This window comes from Malania oleifera, chromosome 8 (genome assembly GCF_029873635.1).
Source record: "Malania oleifera isolate guangnan ecotype guangnan chromosome 8, ASM2987363v1, whole genome shotgun sequence".
In the NCBI taxonomy this organism is placed as follows: Eukaryota; Viridiplantae; Streptophyta; class Magnoliopsida; order Santalales; family Ximeniaceae; genus Malania; species Malania oleifera.
Window position 1 is genome coordinate 29057084 of NC_080424.1, and position 20995 is coordinate 29078078.

The window sequence follows — 20995 nt, forward strand, 5'->3', positions numbered from 1 at the left end:
ATTTGTGAAGCAAAAATCTTTTTGACAAGCTAGTGCTACAAAATATCTCGTGCTTAATATTTTCAAAAATCATTTTTTGAGATATTTGATCATACTATTATAAATTTTTGAAACCCTACTTGTGATTGATATATATATTGTTTCAAAGATAATTTAATAATACACTCTTGCACTTGATTGCTTATTGACATTACATTTAGTGTTATATCACATAGTTGCACTGAACTTATAGTTCTCATCCATTTGAAGTGCATTAGTTATTGCTTGTGTGTATCGATATAAATCTGCTTGTATTAGAAGCAACTTTATTTGTACGTAAAATTTGAGCTGATTGATTGTATTTCAGGCGTGGGCCTAAAGAGGGTATACTCTGCCTTGTTAAGGAGTGTGTTGTAAAGGTTGAGGTCAGCCCTAAATTTGACCTAGGGCCTTCTCCACCCCATAAGGAGAGTTTGTAAAGGTTAAGGTCAACCCTGGTGTAATTTGACCTGGTTGTAAATGGTATCGCTCCACTCCTTAAGTGAGCAATAGTGGTAATCATCGGGCTTACGAGCTGAGGCGGGGATGTAGACAGTATTGGCCGAACCCCAATAACATTTCTTATGCCTGCTTTTAATTTTCGCAATTTAAATTTTAACACTTGAATGTTTGTGATTTATTATTGTGAATGATTGGGTTTATAATTGCATAGATAGACCCTAAGTTGTGTAATACTACTGTTTTGGATAAACCTAGGAGGAGAAATTTTTTAATTCCCAAGTCACCCCCTCCCTCTTAGGAATATACCAATTCCAACAGCAATATTTTGCGAAAAAAAAAAAAAAAGATTTTTCGTTACATGAAAATGGACAACGCACAATCATTGCTTACATAATCTATGCATTTGCATATATACAAAGCTAATATGTGATAGTTACATGTAGAAGTGCATGCATGAAAGTTTTTGTCTCTTCAAACCTCCATCAATACTATGATTAAGTGTTTGTCAAGTTTAGAAAACTTTATCTGATATAGATGGTAAAAGTCATCCATTCGTATCTGTGAGAGAACTCTATAGTTGGCTTACTATAATTTGTTTAACCCCATAATTTGTTTAACCCCAAGTACATTGATAGCATTTAAATGTGTGTGAATAATTATAATTTATCTATTGGGTTTGCAACAATGAAAGATTATAGCTAGCATGATTAGGGCATAGAAAGAATAAAGGTTGAGTTTATATTGGACATGGTTGGCATGACTGCCGAGTTAGAAATGACCTAAAAAGTGGAAACACACTTATATTTGAGGTAATTAAGAAAGGAGTCGAGCCCATTATTAAAAACTAACTTATGGAAAGTCATTTTTGCTTCAACTAAGTGCAAGCCATCTAGTGTGTCTCTTTGTTGAGGGGGCGTAACCTCTCAATATAATTGAATTAGCAATAGGATCCTAGTTAGTGGCAATTTGTTAGTTTTGAAGAATATATTCCCATGTGGAATGACCATGCTTTCTCTTTTCCCTTGAGATTGGAGATGCTAAATATGACCATTTTGTTAGCCTCGGGGGAGTACATGAGTGGGTTTTACACACATGAGTGAGCACCAACTTGATCCAAAAGCTTAAGCCTGTTGGGTCTTGAACCCAACCATGTATATAAGCACCCATCATCCACTCAATTTTTCTAATGTGAACTCACAAGTGGAATTCTCAACACGTTCATGAGAGTCCTTGTAACAATTTTTTCGAGAGCAACCAATTAAGTGAAATGAGAAAAATTGGAAGACAAAGAATTTAGAGTCACTAACTAATTTCTAACTATTGCTTATGACCATTCATGGGAGTCCTTGCAACAATTTTGTTGAGAGCAACCAAGAAGCTAATGACTAATTTCTTACTATAGTTCCTAGTTATTCAACCTCCCCTAAAGTGGTTCCTATAGAGCTCCAACACCATGTAACAAAATTGGAGAATGAAGAATCATGTTCCCGATGGGAGAATGGAGATGCAACCTATGTTCCTTCCACCTTCTAGTCGTCAAAGTCAATTATGAACATAAAATGACCATAAGAAACCTCTCTGCACATACTTGAATATGTAACAAGAAATGAAGATTCTTGAAACTTGGAAAAGAAGCTCATTCCTAGTGGGAGAATGGAAAGGTTCCTCGAAAACCCCAGCAACACTTCCATTAGGCTAAAGAGGCACGACATCAAGATTTGGAAAATAAGCTCATTCTAACTAATTGTTGTTCTTACTTATGACAATTCAAGTGATCATAGGAATATGTGACAGATTTTTTATGAAATATGAAGAAGAAAATCAATTTAAGAGTTAGACATAGAGCCACTAGCACTAATAAAAGGAAAGGAAAACTTAGCAAAGAAACACTTAATAAATGAAAAGAAAGACATCAAGGGGTCCGAAGGGTTTGTTGGTGGCTGGAGTTCCTATATAATCAAAAAAAAAATTGAAAAGAAAAAGCATTGGAGGTGCCTTCAAGAAAGTTGGCAATGTCTTTACTTGGTTTGGACCACATTCTCGCTTGATATATAAATATCAGGTAAATTTTATTTATATATATATGCATGTATTGAAATTTAGTTAGACTAAATTACATTTAGAATATCTAAAAGTTAATTTTTGAGCTAAAAGAAAAAACTTCCAATTAATTAAAAATAAATAAACATGCATTATAACATAGATATCTACACCTATATCTATACTGTAATAAATTAAGAAAACTATGAATCAAATAAATTATTTTGTGCCAAAAATATTATATATTTTAAAAGCAATTCAAAACATTTCTAAAAGAACTCAACCAAGATTAAATAAAACTATATTAGTAAATTCTATATTAGATAGGTTAAGGTTTGAATCTAAAAAAGAAACTCTAATACCAAAAAATTTAAAAAAAAAAAAAATGTGCATATACATAAGATATAAAAATATAAATATTAGTGTAGATGGTTTGCAAATAAAAATATTATTATCTTTTAGAAGTAAGAAAATTATTTATGAAAAATATTAAATTCAATAATATTAGATAAATTTACATTTCAAATTTTTATTTTGAATATATCATGACGTGGACCTAAAAAATTTATTTCACTCGAAAAAATAAAATAAAGCAACACCATTATAAATGTTAAATTAATTGTACATCCCAAAATAAGATAGATGAAATCCTCCAATGTCTTCTAAAACTATTGTAAAGTGTCTAGCATCATTTAGACAAATAATAATATAATTTTTAAACGATAAATATTAGATATGAAATTGTAGACCTAAAAGTACAACCATCTTCGAGTTTTAGTTCAACCATCTTCCATGGAACCCAAAACATTCACAATGGTGAATTAGCCTTCAAATTTATGTTGCCTATTAATAGAAGCTCTTGTAATCTAAAAATGTATACTCAAGTCGAGAAACTATATCAACATTTTTTTTATTTACAATAAAGGGATACCAAGTTAGTTCAAATTTGTATTTATTCATTCTTCAATTTTATTTTTTTTTAAATTTAATTCTAACTTAAATTTCTATAACTCAAAGAAATTTATGCCAATGATTATGTTTTATTTTTCATATACACGTTTAACTCTCTCCTATGATGTTTGTGAGATAATAATTGATTTAGTTTTATACCAATTTAAACATTTTTCCCTCTTAACATGGCAAAACATATTAATCAATAAACGGGTCATTATTTGACATAATGATAAAAAAAAAAAAAAAAAACCTCCCTTCTAAAAGAGAAAGGAAAATTTTGATCGTCTTCAAAAGTGAGAAAATACACAATATCAATCTTACCCTCATGTAAATAAAAATGCCATGACTGAAAACCTAAAGGCGTGTTTGGTATCGCCATTGTTTTCTATTTTCTATTTCTATTTCTTCATTATAAATAAACAAATTATAAAAACACATTTATTTATGTTGACATGTTTTCGTTTTCTATTGTCAATTTTTAACTATATGCCAAAAATTGAATATTAGAGTTCATAGTTTTCAATTGTTTTGAAAACCTGTTGCTAAAAATTTTAATATCTAGAATTAATCTTTTTCGAATAAAATAATTTATCGTATATACTTTTAAATTAAAATTAAAAATAATTGATCATATGACTTTAAATATAATTAAATAAAATATACATAAATTTCAAGATAATAATAATAAAGTCAATTACAAAATAATTTTCCTATTTTTCAATTGACATGCCCTATAAAATTTTAATTTGTAAAGTAAATTTCTAAAGCATAGTAATTAAATAAAATAACTATAACTTTTATTTTATTATAGTGGTTTTTAATGTATATTATTTGTAATTTTATTGATTTAATCATATTTTTATAATGCTATTTAATTTAAATGAAAATGATTTGTTTAATTAAGTTTTTAATTTATATTAATTTTTTAAATATTAACTAAACATGTTGCTGAATTTTTATTTTCAGTTTTTGTTTTTTATTTTTGAATTTTGTTTTTGATTTCCACTCTCATAATTTTTGACAATATGATACCAAGCAACGCCTAAATGTTAATCCCCATTGAGACTCATCCTCTGCCGGTGCCTACCCTCTTGTAATTTTCGACTGGTGAGTTTTGAATTGAAGCTTTTATGTCATTCTATAGGAGCTTACCAGCAATGCAACAGTTTTATTACTTCAAATAGATAAAAGTAAGGTAGATTTTCATGGCCAAAAAGAGAAGACAGAGAAACGAGGAAGAAAACATTTATTTTACGAAAAGAGACGCCATACACAGCCGACTCTGCATTGCCAGTTTCTTCTTCCTACATTAGGACGGCCGACCTGCAACAAGAAGGAACCCTGTGAACTTCAGATTGAAGACGTAAAATCAACGAGTGGGGAAAAATATAATACATACATCTATTCGCGTAGGATTATTAACACTACATGATTGGGCAAAAAGTACTGGTGAAACAAACGGCCGATATTGCTTCCATTGCTTAAGATGAATAATAAAAATATTGTGAAGATCATCCAAACTGAAAATGGCTGAAACAGCACAAATGTTGCTCATATTTCAGTATACCCGACACCCCGCCCCCTTACCCTAAGAAAAAACAACATAAAAAACTGAGACAGTGGGAGAGAAGGATGGGGTGGGGGAGAGAGGGACATTGAGAGTGAGGCCGACATGAAAATAAGAATAAAGTCCTAAAAATTTGTGACATAATGAACTAGATTCCGTTGGAGCTGGTCTTATGCTAAGAGTATTGCCTTAAATGGGGCAAAGATATAGGATACAGTGAGCATGTGCCGAACTCACATCTATCCAATTTTCACCATGGAATTACAAGGCAAAAAATGCACCAGTAATGTCAATAAGATTTCCTCTTCCCAAAATATTGCAAAAATCTAACCATTCAGGGACCTAAAAGTTTCTTTCAATAAAAGATTCAACATAAGTCGGCAATACATTTTCTAAGAACTACACCACAATTCAATACTCCCCCTTAACTAATATAATATTGCTTATGGCAACATTTACCTTTGTTATAGCTCATCTTTTACTGAATCCTGCTGCGCATTGATACCCCGATTCTTCTGTATGAAATCAATGACGCCTTCCTTTGTCCTATCCCCATCAAACAGTGAAAAGTTTCCAGCTTTGGACTTGAAATACAGAGTTGGGTAAGCTTCAACCTTGAAAATATCTTTTGGAATATCATTTGCAGTTGCATCCTAGAAATTGTGTACAAATAAGTGAAATGTTTAAAGCACAAATTTACAATGCTGAGAGAGAGAGAGAGAGAGGGTAAATCTGCAAATGATGATTGACTCATGACAAATTGGCTTAATTTTTCTACTCTAAGCAGTAAATAGAGTGCAAAAAAACCAATAGATTATAATTGTGGAACAACTGGGATACAATTGAACGAGGTATAAAATTCACCCAACCAAATGAAATCAATTGTGGCACCCATTTTTCCTGCTTTTCAACTAATCACGAGTTTATACAATCATGGGAAAGTATTAATGAAATAACAGTAACCTTGATTGCTCAGGTCCCCAAACTAACGTTCATGAGATTAAGAATTGGAGAACGCCCTATATTGCCTTATTATAGTGTGATGTTTACCTTCAAAAAACATGATTCAAAGACCTGGCTAAAATTAACAAAGTTTCTGACTGGGTTGGGCAATTTTCAGCCCTTTTAACCATAAATATCGGAATGTCAATCCCTAATTTAAACACCATCAACCTTAGCATATAAATCCAGTATGCAGAGAAAAGTATAAACATTTCAATAGGAGGATTCAAATTATCCAGGTACCAACTTATGTGATCTCCTTTATTATTGTATCGACAAGTTATTGACATAGCTACCAAAAAAATTGATGGTACACATCCTAGGGGTTGTTATAGTTTCTATAAGGGGTGCACATTATGGAAATAGACATTGATTTTCATTGCAACAAAAAGCACCAACTTTATGAGGGGAAATTCTTAAATTTATTTGCAAATCCTTGAGGAACTGACTAGCCATCAGGCTTTCAGCTATAACAAATATTACATGAAAAAAATAAATGGACCAGCAAACCTCATCAACATTTCTTAACCATTCATCACAAAACAAGAAACTTAATGACACAGTAGGGATACCTAAGAAGATAAACACAGAACGATAAAGGACAAACATAGATCCAAGTGACAGGCAATAAGCAACAAGTCAAAACTACAACAAGGAATCAAAATCCACTTTGTTGAACAGTGAAAGCAATACAAAAAATCAAAATCTCAGGACTCAAGGCAGAGATATAAGCAAGGAATCCAGAAGAACTCCAACAAAAAAATTTAAGAATAAAATAAAAAAGAAATAAGAACACAAACTTTTGACAATTATCGCTCATAATTTCCAATGGGTGACATTTTACTTCTTTGATAATTAGCATGAAGGCTGCTTCCTGCTTCATTCTGATTGAAGGTTTTGGCTAATTTTCAAGCTCATACTTCATAAAAGTAAAAATTTCTTCACAAAAGATTCATCAATCAAAAATCAAGTATCATTACATGGTGTCACAGTTCCATTTCGGCTGTGTACTAGGGAGATCTTGGGCTTACAAGGAGGCTTTGGGCTCCAACTATGTGAGGCGCCTTTTATAGGACAGCCCGTGATGCCAATAGGCCAAAGCGGACAATACCTCATGAAGTTGGGCCCAAGACCATTACATTTGAAATCAAAGCCACCTGGGGATGCTATCATGTGAGTGGATCCACCCTAGGGGCACTATCATATGAGTAGATTCTGCACAAAGGTGTACTAGGTAGACCACTCTAACGAGGACGTCAGAAATCGGACGAAAGAGCCTGTCATGGTCCCATATCGGATGTTTGCTACGGAGATCTTGGCTAATAAGGAAGGTTTGGGCTTCAACTATGTGAGGTGCCTTCTATAGGACAAATCTGAGAGGCTAGAGGGCCAAAGAGAACAATATCTCACCGGAGTTGGGCCCAAGACCGTAACACATGGCATACACCACATATTTCAAATTGGACTCAATACTTTCCAATACTATTGAAGACTAATGTCCAAGTGAAATCTTATCCAAATAGAGAGACCCAAAACATGGTACAGCATTCAAAACAGTCGATTTGACAACCAAGAATTACTTGGAAGACAACATAAAAATCCATAAAAAAACTGGATGTCATAAAGGCTCATGGATTATCAATACAATTAGCAGCGCCATTAACTAACAACTATTTCACATCTAACATGCTTTCAAAAACAGACGATCAGATTATAGTAATATCCTGGTATTCATTAAAAATATTTTTTATTTGAGATAAAGTGAAAAAAAAAAAAAAGGAAAAAGAGGTAGGGATCTAATCTCTAAGATAGCGATCTGAAAAAGCCTATTTCTTCAAAATTATACACATTTTTCCCTTTGACACAAATGATGCTGATACAGAATGAAAAATCCAAATTTTCTCAAAATAATAGCTAAAAACTTCAACTTAATTCCTAGGGAAGTTATAATTACTTATTATTTAAATATAGTATTTGATCAGTCAATTTGATATCAGTACACTGCCTCAGAGATGTTTGCAGTAATTCAGAATGAATTATTATGATTTTTTTTTTTTTTACCTTTGTAATAGAGTAACTACTGGAATGTTGTCCAGTGCTATCAATTAGTGTGCCAGATGATCCTCCTGACAAGAAGGATACTGCTGAAGAAAAATATGATATTTCAGTCCTAGAATCAGTTCAGAGTACCACTCAAATGGTACCTTCGTATTTGATTACAAAACAAGTCTCTGGCAAATCACTAAGATAGTGCACAAAGTTAACTTTGAGAACATTATTCAGTATTTTTCTAGCTTCAAAGCATGTGTCCATATTTTGGCTTTTAAACCCCTTTTTGTCGGACTTTTAATGCATGGTTTAATTGCAAATCGCATGGTTAATATCAAAGCATACCATGACAAACACCTGAAACATATTTAATAAAATCTTAAGCAATGGTTTCCATTCATTTACACAATCATCCTTATACTAAGAGCAATAAAAGGAAAAATGGCGTAATCCATCAGTTACTAAATAGGATCATAGTTCTTACAATTTTTGCGATGATAATATCAGGGTCACTTTCATATGAGACAGCTACTTCTTCCAGGATCGGAGCCAATTTCTTGCAATGTTCACACCAAGGAGCATAGAACTCTAGCAGAACTGCGAAATAAAATGTACAGAAATATGTTACCTAAAAATATTGCAAACAGGCAGTAGGATGAATAAGATCAATTTTCTGTTGCAGAAAACCAAGTGATAGAAATTGAAAATGGTTAGCATGAAGTATTTATAGCATTCTTTATCAAATCAAATTGTCAGTGACCTTCCACAGTCCACCAAAAGACAGCCAAGGAAAGATGGTAAAAGAACCTACATGTGGAACCTGTTAAATTTCCAAATATCTAAAGCTTTAATGGACATCTCATCATAAGAGAAATGAAAGAGTCCACAATTAATATTTTTTTTTTCACATAACCCATGTGTCATTGTAATTGTCTCCCTCAGATCCCCTACACTTCCCCTCATGGTTTTAAATCCGGTAGCGGGTAGCATAACGTAACGGTAACGGGTGTAACAGGAAGCGGGAGTAACGAATGTTACATAACGGGAAGCGGGTGTAACGGCCGTGAATTTTTTGGAAGCATGCACAACCTTGTGCATATTAGCATACTTGCATGTTTTAAGCTGTTAGCCCTAATCTCATATTCTAATCTGTGATAAATTCTTATGTGTGCTAAATTAATTAATAAAACAAAATACATTATACACTCCAGACACATAAGACATACGAATAATACAAATATAAAATAGCTAGAAAAGAAAGAAGGTTGAAGTTGAAAAATATATAACATAAATATCACATTGTTAATATTATTAAAATAAAATATTTTCCCAACAAGTTAGTTTTTCAAATTGTTAATTAATGCATCTCTTGTTAGTATTTAAAGAAATAGTAAATTTTGTATCATTGTCACCTCATTATAATCTTTTCCCCCTCTCGCCACATGGTATATTGAGAATGATTTATGAAAAAGATGGAAAAAGTGGGAAGAAAAAAGTAAAAAATAAAATAATTTTTTTCGTGTAACAATCCTACAACGGTCAGTAACAGCCATAGCGGCCTTTACGTAATGGTCGCGGTTTGTAACAAACGCTATAGCCGTGATTTTTATTCCCACCGATTTTGCGGTGTGCAACGGTATCGGTAACCCAAAAAACCATTACGTAACGACATTACGTAATGGTCGCGGCCGTTATTTAAAACCATGCTTCCCCTCCTCCCTCCCCAACCTCCAAAAAATATAATTAAAAAAAAAAAAAAAAAAACACAGAAAAAAGAATCATTCAATGAGTTCTCCACAGCTTCGTCTGGCTCCATCTCATATCAATGGAATTAAAACTCTAAATTGGTACATTCATTGCTAAGAAAACAAATCAACAAAAATTGAAGATGGGATAAATGAAATAGCACAAAGAAAACACTAAGATTTATGTGGTTTGACTTTGAACGCTATCTCCACAGGCGAGGGAGGAGAGACAATTCACCATGAATCAAGATAGATATACAAAGGGAGACCTTTCTCAAATACTTAAATCTTAACCACATATACACCCAACCTCACACATGAACCCTAAGCTCAAATACACACAATCTCATGCACATTATGATAGAACAAAACCAAACCCTACAAACATAATACATGTCTCTCGAATACAAATAGATCATCAGATCAAATCCTTACAGTGAGGCTACACCCCTACACCCTAGAAAAATTCTACATAATTGCAAAACATAATGACTTAAAACATGCTAGCCAAATTCCCCCACTAGGGCATCACTCACCAATATAACACTCCTAGCACTGTCATCATCCTCCAAAACACTTGTGTCAGTAGATTTTCCTTTCTTTTCTAATCTATTCCTCCACTATGCTCATTCTTTTTCACATAGTAATATTCTATTTTTGTGTGTCCATTCTTTTTACAGTAATTACAAAAGGACAGCCTTATAGTAATATTCTATTTTTGTGTGTCCATTCTATTTATAGTAATTACAAAATGAAATCCTTTTGTAAATATTTTGATCTAGACTTTTTATTTTTTACGGCAAATAGAGTCCCTTCTTTTAGTCCTTCCCTTACAACTAGGCCTTCTCCTAGATTTTTAGACACTACCACTCATCTCTTAGTCAATCTTCACGTTTGACAATAAAGATTCTTAAACATCTTTTAATGAGATGGTTTAAATGCCTCTAAAATTAGGAGAGGCCAAGAGACAATAGCAACAAAGCTAAATCCTCATCCCTATAGTTCGCATCCAAATTTTCAAAATCCTTGTCAAGTTCCACCTTCAACTCCACTCAAAGGCCCCGTATCAACCATAGCCTAAAGATAGGAATTTAAGACACAAGTCTCCACCTTGGCTTGAATTTCGTCAAAGTAGCAAACAACCACCAACATAGCAAAAAACATCCCTTCACCTTCTCCATAAGGCTTTTCAGGGCACAACTCTTCTGCAAGAAATACCAATCAAGTCCAAGCAATATTTAAACTTCATTAGTGGGAAGCAACTTTGTAATCATACCTACAAGACTATATCCTGTATCAACCTTGCTAAACCGCATCACCATGTGACACATAATCTCAACCAAAGTGGCACCTGACATAAATATGCTTGGTTCTCTCACTAAACATCTGATTTTGACTTTAAAGTCAAATGATTAGCACTTTGGCTATCACAAAATACAATATCCAACCTTGTTGCATACTTAAATTGCAAACCAAACCTGTCAATCACAAGGCCTCCTTTGCCACCACTTTAATTGCCATTGATTTTGCCACACCAATGGGCAATGCAACCATAAGATTAGACAGCCTTGATCACTTGCCTTAGGGTTCTAAGATGGCCACCATAAAGCACAATATTCCTATGCTCGATCACAACACCAAATGTGCTTTGTGGAAGTCAAGATGCAAGCAATCTCATTCACTTTTGTATTAGTTCGATGTGAAGAATGTCTTCCTACATCGTGATCTTCAAGGAAAGGTCTATATGGAACAACCACTTAGGTTTGTTGCTCAAGAGAGGATCAACATTGGTGTGTTACCTCAAAAAATCCTTATATGGTATACAAAAATCTCCCAAAGGATGGTTTGGTAGGTATGACTCAATAATACTTGAATTTGGCCTTCAACGATGTGTGGTAGATCACCCTATATATTATCACCACACCATAGTTGTTAGAATCTTACAATTTGCAATTCAATTCATATGGTTCGTATCAACTCCACAACAAATCAATTTGATTCTTACTAGCCAATAAAAAAACAACTGAATTGTTGCCAAATCAATCAATTTGGGGTGAATCTATTGAATCATGATTCTAGGCCTATCATATCCTAACAAACCCAACTGGTTTTAAACACCAAAAACATCTCTTCTTTTATTGCTTTTATTTTTACAAAATTACCTTCCATTCCTTGCCTAGGTCAGTTTTGCACTAAAAAGATGAGAAAATGGAACTTTAAGTCTTGTATTGCCTTCACAAAAACATTCTTCACTAAAATTTAAACAAAAAAGGAAAAAAACAGTCTTCACTATTTGAGGAGTATTGAGTCCTACCATTGAGAAGAAGGGAGAGAGCCCTCATTGGCTAAGGTGATATTCATGTTTTATTGTGTTGCTAAGATTTGAAGATTTTTTTCTAGTAGTTTGTTCAATAATTATTGATCTTCTTAATTTCATTGTATTTTTTATTTTAAAAAAATATGCATGAAATATGTTTTTTTTTTTTAAATTGTTGATAAACACCAAAAGTTCAGCTTTTTATATTTTTTCCCCATTCCTTCCCTTGAACAACATAAAGTTTGTTTTTTTATTAATTTTTCTTCCCTCGTTCCTTTATTTTTTATTGTTTAGGGAAAGCATGCAAATGAAATAAGAATTTTTTCCCTTTCTAAGTTATTTGAAGTGTGAGGGAGGGGTCTTTCTACTACGGCCTTCGAGGCCAATTCTTAGGAGCTCTTTTTGGAAAGAGCTCTATTATGTTTTTGGTTTTTGCTCCTTTAGGTGGATCATTGGCGCTGATTTTAATGTGGTGAGGTTTTCATGAGAGAAGAAGTAGGGGTAGAGTTGCTACTAGTATGTAGAATTTTATTTGTTAACCAAGGATTCCTATTTGAGTGACCTACACTTGAGGACATTTCTTTTACTTGGTCTATAGTGGAGCCAGAGCAGTGGTTAGCAAACTGGGCGAATTCTTGTTTTCTAGTGAGTTGGAGGATGAATCTCCTAAACTTTCTCAAAGTGTTCTCCCAAGGACTACATCAAATCATTTCCCTATTCTTTTGGAATTTGGTAAGGTGTCATAGGGTCCTACCCCTTTTTGGTTCAAGAATATATGGTCGGATGAGCAATTTTTAAGCCTTTGGTTACGGATTCTTGGAGAGAGGAAATGGAGAAGGATTGAGAAGGGTTTACATTCTTAAGGAAATTGAAACATAGGAAGGAGATATTGAAAGTTTGGAACAAGGAGGTGTTTGGCAATGTTAGAATTAGAAAATCTAGCCTTTTGGGCGAGTTGGCTTCCTTGGATAGGAAGGAGGAGATTAATCTCACGGAAAGTGAAGGGGCAAGAAGAGGTTCTCTAAAGAATGAGCTAGATTTGGTAATGTTTTACAAAATGAGGAGTTGGAGGCAAAACACCAAATTCAAATGGGTCAAAATGGTGATTGTAACTCTTCTTTCTTTCACAGACTAGCGGGAAAAGAGTAAAAACTTGGTTAGAGAGCTAGATGTAGTGGGTGGAAGAGTTACTAATGACCATTGTCAGATCGCATCTATGATTACTAATTTCTTCATAATTTGTATTTGAAAGATACTATTGTACGCCTACGATAGAGGGGTTAGAGTGGAATCCTATAACTGAAGAACAAATGCAATCGTCAAAGAGACCTTTCAATAAGGAGGAAGTCAGGAGTGGAATTTGGTATGGAAAGGGATAAGACCCCCAGCCCAAATGGTTTTACTATAGCTTTCTTCCAAGACTGTTGGGAGGTTATTAAAGGTGATCTTTGTTGATTTTTATGGGAATGGGATCTTCAACAAGATCATTAATTCCTCATTTATAGCTTTGATGCATAAGAAATCCAGATCTATCAAGATCAAGGATCTCGAACTTATTAGTCATGTCTCTAGTGTGTATAAGAGTATTACTAAAGTTTTAGCTAATAGGTTGAGTGCGGTGCTCGATGAGAAGATCTCTGGTGCTCAAAGTGCATTTGCTTTGGGGGCGGGGGGGAAGCAAATAGTGGATGCTATGTTAGTGTCTAATGAGGTGGTGGAGGATATTCATAGGAATAAGAAGAGGGCGTTCGTTTTCAATTTAGATTTTGTGAAAGCTTATGATAGACTAATTTGAAGGTTCTAGGATAAAGTCTTTGCAGAAAAGGGATTTGGTGAGCATTTGCATAGGTGGGTTAGGGGTTGTTTATCTAATCTATGGTTTTCGATGTTTGTGAATGATGACCCAAATCCTCGTTTAGTGCTTGAAGGGGCATTAGACAAAAAGGACATCCTTTATCACTCCTTTTGTCCATCCCAGTAGCTAATGTGTTAAGAAGGATGGTGAAAAGGGTTGTGGGGAGTGGGTTGGTGAGAGTGTTAGAAGTGGGGAGAGAGGGAGTGGTAGTTTCTTATCTTCAGTTTTAAAAGATCACAGCCCTTATTTCAGGAGTCTCTTGGGTATTCTCCAAATCTTCAAGAGGGTGTTTGGACTTAAAATTGAAATGGGGAAAAGAGTGGTTTAGCAGCTATTATATGCCCATTGAGTGTGTTAGTGAGTGGACTACTGATGTGTGGTGTGGTTTATTGTGTTGGCCTTTGACTTACCTAGGGGTTCCTAGGGGAGGGGGGGAGGTGGAGGGGTGGGGGGAATCCTACAGTTGCAGATTCTTGGAATTCAATAATGGAAAGAGTGATGAAGAAATTAGATGGTTGGAGGGGATCTTTTTCTGTCTTATGGGTGGAATCATTCTTATTTAATCTTGTCTATCTAGCATTTTGTTGTATTTCTAGTTTGCTTCTAAGATTCCCAATAGAAATTGCTAGCAAGCTTAAGAGAATTATAAGACACTTCTTGTGGTTTAGTGTTTTTTTTTTTTTTTTGGTGGGGGAGGGGGGGTTGTTCTCATAGGGATCACTTAAATGAGCTGGTAAAAGGTTTGTAGGTCTAAAAGAGAGGGGACTAGATCTTGGTAAGTTGGTGTCTAAAAAAACTACTCTTTTAGCTAAATGGTTATCGCGTTTCCCCTTAGAAGATTCGTTCCTTTGGCATACAATAACAAGAAGTAAGTTTGGGTTGGTTCTCGAATTCATTTTTGGATAGAGCAATGGTTGGGGAATGCTTCATTTTCCCACATATTTTCCCCATCTCTTTCAATTGAGCTTATAGAAAAATAGAATCGTTTCTTTCTTTTTGGTGGCGAATTAAGTAGTCCTTCGGTTTCTTGGAATCTCCATTTCAGGAGACGCTTAATGATAGCGAGTTGGTGGAGTTGTCATCCTTGTTGTCTTTATGAATAATAGTAACCTTTTGAAAGAAGAAACGATTGAAAAATATTTTTCTTCATTATATTGTTCTTCAGTACAATCCAATATATAATACGATTACCTATTCTAAACAAGGAAACAATTTCCTATTGAATAATATCAAATCCCCCATAATTACCCACTTTCCTAATTTGTATTTTATTTACAAAGATATTCAGGATTGATATTTTAACATTCCCCCTCAAGTTGGATCATAAATATTAATCATCTCCAACTTGCAAATAAGATCATCAAAGCTCTAACGTCCCAACCCTTTAGTGAGGATATCTGCAGCTTGTTCCTTGGTTGGCACATAGGTCATGCATATAATTCCTTCTTCAATTTTTTCTTTGATGAAGTGTCTGTCTACCTCCACATGTTTAGTCCTGTCATGTTGGACCGGATTAAGAGAGATGCTAATAGCTTCCTTATTGTCACTGTAGAGTTTGATAGGAAGGTTCACCGGTACCCGTAATTCCTCCAATAGTTTTCGTAACCATAATCCTTCACAAATCCCTTGAGCGACTACCCTGAATTCAGCTTCAGCACTACTATGAGCCACCACATTCTGTTTTTTGCTTCTCCAAGTTACGAGATTTCCCCAGACAAATGTACAATATCCTGTGGTGGGCATTCTATCTTCCACTGATCCTGCCCAATCTACATCTATAAAGATCTCTACTTCCTTACTTTCGCATTTCTTAAAGAAGAGTCCTCTTCCCGGGGATCCCTTGAGATATCTAAGGATCTCGTATAAAGCATCTAAGTGAACTTCCTTTGATGAATGCATGTGTTGACTTACTACACTGACTGCAAATGCAATGTCTGGTCTAGTATGTGATAGGTAGATCAACTTGCCAACCAATCTCTGATACCTCTCCTTTTCTACTGGTTTTCCACAATCTTCAACCCTCTTTACTGTTTCTATCGGGGTTTCGCCGGGTTTGCACCCTTGCATGCCAGTTTCAACTAGGAGGTCGGTAACATACTTTCACTGAGAAACACTAATTCCCTTTTTCGTTCTTGCCACTTCCATGCCCAAAAAATACCGCATCTGTCCCAAGTCTTTAACTTCAAATTCAGTAGCCAGAACCTTCTTCAATTTCTCCATTTCTACAGTATCATCACCAGTAAGAATTATATCATCGACATACACTATTATATCCGAACTATATTTAAGTTTGCCACTGGTGCAAATGTCTCAGTACAGTCAATGTCGTAGGCCTGTGTAAAACCTTTTGCAACAAGTCTGGTTTTATATCTTTCAACTGTTCCATCAGATTTACATTTCACTGTGAAGACCCATTTACAACCCACTATCTTCTTCCCTTTCAGTAGATCTGTCAACTGCCAAGTTCCATTTTTTTCTAGGGCTCGTATTTCTTCCATGACTGCCTCTCTCCATTCTAGTATTTCTAGAGCTTCTTGAATGTTTTTTGGTATTTGCATCCTGTCAAGATTAGTGACAAACACACGATATCCTGTAGACAAGCTTTTATAAGACATGTATTTCGACCAAGGGTACTGAGTACATGACTTGGTTTGTTTTTTGATTGCAATAGATAAATTGATATCATCAGGTGCAGAATTATCAGAGGAAGACTCAATTACCAGATCAGGATAAGGCGAGGGCTCATGATTATTTGAAGCCATCACCGGTTCCAACGCTCTTGGTGCCTCAAGTATGAGATTCTCCCTCTCCTTTGTTTTCGGCTTTTTTGAGTAAACCAGTATGTCTGCGTTGTTTTACTCTCCTGCATCTCCCCCTGAGGGTAAGTGTTCAGTTGTGTTTGGCAAGTCGGGAAGTAATGTAATGGAGGACTTAATGGAAGACTCAATAGATGGGTCAGGGAATGAAGTAACTGGAATAACCGCAAATTCAGTAGTAAAAGGATCAAAGAACCGATCTTCACTCCATTTCTCCCCCTGAAGAGAGGGCTTTGGGAAGTAAGGAGTGGTTTCAAAGAAAGTGACATCAAGACTAACGAACAGTCGTTTTGAAACCGGATCATAGCATTTGTAGCCTTTTTGGGTAGGTGAATAACCAAGGAAGACACATTTAATGGCACGAGAATCCAATTTATCACGATGGTGCATGGACATGAACAAAGGTAGTACAACCAAAAATTTTCAGTGGGAGACTAGAAGGAAGTCAAGAGGCAGGAAAGTGTTCTTGAAATTTCTGAAGAGGGGTGACAAATAAGAGTGTTCAACTTGGCATTCGATTGATGAGATGTGTGGCTGTTAAGATGGCATCGCCCCAAAAATAATGTTTCATGTGGGTAGTGAACATTAATGCCCAGGCTACTTCAAGTATATGTCTATTTTTTCGTTCAGCAACTCCATTTTGTTGAGGGGTATCCACACAAGAACTTTGATGAACAATCCCATTATCTTGAAGATAATTTCCCAGGATGGTATTAAAATATTCCGTACCATTATCAGTACGTAGGATCTGAATATGAGTCTGGAACTGTGTATGAATCATGGTATGAAAATTGATGAAAATTGAGCGGACTTCAGTTTTGTCTTTCAGGAAGTAGACCCAACAAAGACGAGTATGGTCATTGATAAAGGTCACAAACCATTTTGTATTGGTGCGATTTAGGGAACGTGAGGGACTCCATACATCACTGTGAAACATAGCAAATAGGCAAGATGGTTTGTATATGGATGATGGAAAAAAAGTACGACAATGTTTAGCAAGCTCACATACTTCACATTGAAACTCAGAAGCCATTTTATTTGAACAAAGAGAAGGAAACAAACGTTTTAAATAGTGGAAATTGGGATGACCCATCCGTGAATGCCATAACAAAAGTTCACTATTTCTAGAAGTAGATGCAGAATCACAAATTGTAGTATTACATAGTTCATTCAAACTTGCCTCCTCAAAGTAGTAGAGTCCCTCATACGCTTTAGCAGTGCCAATCGTCTTCCCGATGATAGGTCCTGAAAAACACAATGAGAGGAAACAAATTTAGCGGAACAATTCGAATCTTTTGTTAACTGACTGATAGACAACAGATTGGACAATAACTTTGGGACATGTAAGACCGATTGTAAAGTTAAGGAATCAGATATACGAATACTTCCTTTTCCAGCAACTGGTGAGAGAGGGTCATCTGCAATTTTTACCCTCAAATTCCCGGCATATGGTGAGTAGGATGAAAAATATTAATAAGACCCAGTCATATGATCGGATGCACCCGAATCAATTATCCAAGGACATTTGGAACAAGATGTGGTTTTTAAAGCTGACAGACGATTCCCTCGGTGAGCCAGGGAACCAGAGGAAGACTGACCCAATGTTTCAATTGATGAAATTATCTTATATAACTGATCCAATTGTTCAGGACTGAATGCACTGCTAGACGGGGTATTGTTGTTCTCTCCTTGTGATCTTTCAGTTGATCCGTCAGTGCTGGCCTGGTACCCACGATTTTTTTGGTATTGTCTCGGTTTCCAATCTGCTAGTTTTCCATGAATCTCCCAGCAAGTATTTTTTGAATGACCTGTTTTTTAGCGATGTTCGCACCATATTTTTCCTCTTTGCGGTCATTGACTAGGTCCCCCTAAGCTTTTTAATATAAAAGCTGAGGCATCCGGCCCAGCATGTAGCCCATCTAATTTTTGGGCGAATACAGGTACAGCGGGTCCAGCCCCACAGATCCATTTTGAGGCCGCAGCATCACCCGCCTCCTGTTCTCTTCCCTCCTGACCTCTGCGAAGACTTCTCGAGTTGAAGGGAGAGGTCGCCGGCCAAGGATCCGTCCCCTCACGTCATTGAGCTCTTGATACAAGCCGGCAAGAAACTCGAAGACCCTCTCGTTTTCGAGCCTCCTTCGGCATCAAGTGCTGTCGCCGGAGCACTCCCACTCCTCATCAATGCTCAGGTCGAGCTCCTGCCAGAGATGACTCATCTCCATGAAATACTCGGTAACACCTCTCTCGCCTTGCCTCATCTGCCACAATCGGGTCTTGATGTCAAAGATTTGTGAGTAGCTTTCGACATCGGAGTACGTCTCACGTACGGCTTCCCAGACTTCCTTTGCCGTTGGCAAGAACAAGTAAATTTTTCCGATTGATGGTTGCATCGAGTTGACGAGCCAGGCCGTGATCATGGAGTTTTCGGACCTCCATCTTTGCAGGGCTACAGCGTCGAAAGGGTCTGGCTTCCTCCGCTCACCGGTAAGATATCCAAGCTTCCCTTTTCCCTCAATCACCAGTTTCATGGACTGAGCCCATTCATGGAAATTTTTTCCGTTTAGTTTTTCCAATGAGAGGGGAAAGACTGTGTTATCCAGTCCATTCGTACCCCTACCGGACGTAACCTCTGAGTCATCGGCGATGTTTGCAGAGGAGGTAGAGCCTCTGCTGTTAGCCATCGTTTAGCTGGGTTTAAGAAACCCTAGCTCTGATACCATGAAAGAAGAAACGATTGAAAAATATTTTTCTTCATTATATTATTCTTCTGTACAATCCAATATATAATACAATTACCTATTCTAAACAAGGAAACAATTTCCTATTGAATAATATCAAATCCCCAATAATTACCCACTTTCCTAATTTGTATTTTATTTACAAAGATATTTAGGATTGATATTTTAACACCTTTCTTCAAGGAGGGATGTTCGTTATTGGTCTTTGGATCATTCAAGGGTGTATTCTTGCCAATCATTTATTTGTGGTTGTGGGGTTTTCGTAGTTCTATGACGTTTATAGATTGAAAGAAATGCTCATAATATATATGGAAAAACATTTTGAATGTATCTTTGTTATTGGAGAAGATTCATCATTTGGCCTTGCTTTGGGGTGCTTTTGTTGGTTGTTTTAAAGGAATGAGATTTTCGAATATTGAAGGAGATTGGTTGCCTTTGTTAGTCTAATCGTTTGAGTTTTGTTTTATTTTTATTTTCTCTTTTTTCTTTCTTCAGTTTTGGAAGATTTCTTCTTCTCCTTCTTGTACATTCTTCTTTCTCTAATAAAGTCATCTTCTTTTGCTATCAAAAAAGTTCTTGAACCCTTCCAATTCTTCATTTCATCTACATCATATTATTTGGAAGGCCAAAGCTCCCAAAAATTAAGGCTTTTACTTGGTTGGTTGTGGTTAATAAAATCAACACTAACAACTTGTTGCAAATACAGAGACCTTTGAAGGCTCTCTCTCCAAATGTATGTGTTCTCTTTTATAATAACTCCAAGGTAGCTTCTCATCTTCTTTTGCACAAGGAATTTCCTTGGAGGAATTGGAATAAGCTATTTGGTATTATGGGTGAGTGTTTGGTCTGTCCTATTTTTGTGGGAGGCTTGGTACTTGGTAGCTACTTCTTTCACAAATTTTGGAAGGAGAAAGGATAGGGCAGCATTGTGGAAATTTGTGGCATATTTGCAGTCTTCTAGGGATTATGGTTGGAGCTTAATGCATGAATCTTTTCTGGAAAAAAGTTAAATTGGGTATGGGTGTGGAAAAAGATTCAATATGTGGCCTCCTTGTGATGTGTCGGCTTGGAATTTCAGGGCTGCTAGCTTTCTGGAATTACATAGAGATTGGAGGAACATGCTAGCTTGATAATTCTTTCCTCTTTGTTGCTTTTAGTTTTTTACTTCTGGTTTTTTCCAGAATTTTCTCAGGAGATATCTTATTCTCCCTCTTGTAAATTCTTTCCCTGTTAACAAAATCTTCTATTGCTATCAAATATATCTATATATATTACCATTTCTCTTGTTGTTCGTATATAAATATATGCATGTCATCTAGAATCAATTATGGAATTTTTTTTAAGTCTTATGATTTGATTTGATTCGATTCTTGATTAAGGAAATTGGAATTTCAGTTCACAATTTGAATCTCAATTTGACAACTATGCACCA

The 20995-nt window shown here is 35.5% G+C and overlaps 1 protein-coding gene across 1 annotated transcript in view; it reads right to left on the reverse strand.

The window, feature by feature from the left end:
* Positions 1–4622: 4622 nt before the first annotated feature.
* Positions 4623–20995, reverse strand: part of LOC131161958 (protein disulfide-isomerase-like) — a 29753-nt gene continuing 13380 nt past the window's right edge. The window contains exons 9-11 of the mRNA XM_058118028.1: positions 8577–8689; positions 5501–5694; positions 4623–4797 (exon numbers count right to left, since the gene is read on the reverse strand). Of these exons, the coding sequence (XP_057974011.1) occupies positions 5506–5694; positions 8577–8689 (302 nt within the window). The 3' untranslated portion in view covers positions 4623–4797; positions 5501–5505. The remainder of the gene's footprint in view (positions 4798–5500; positions 5695–8576; positions 8690–20995) is intronic.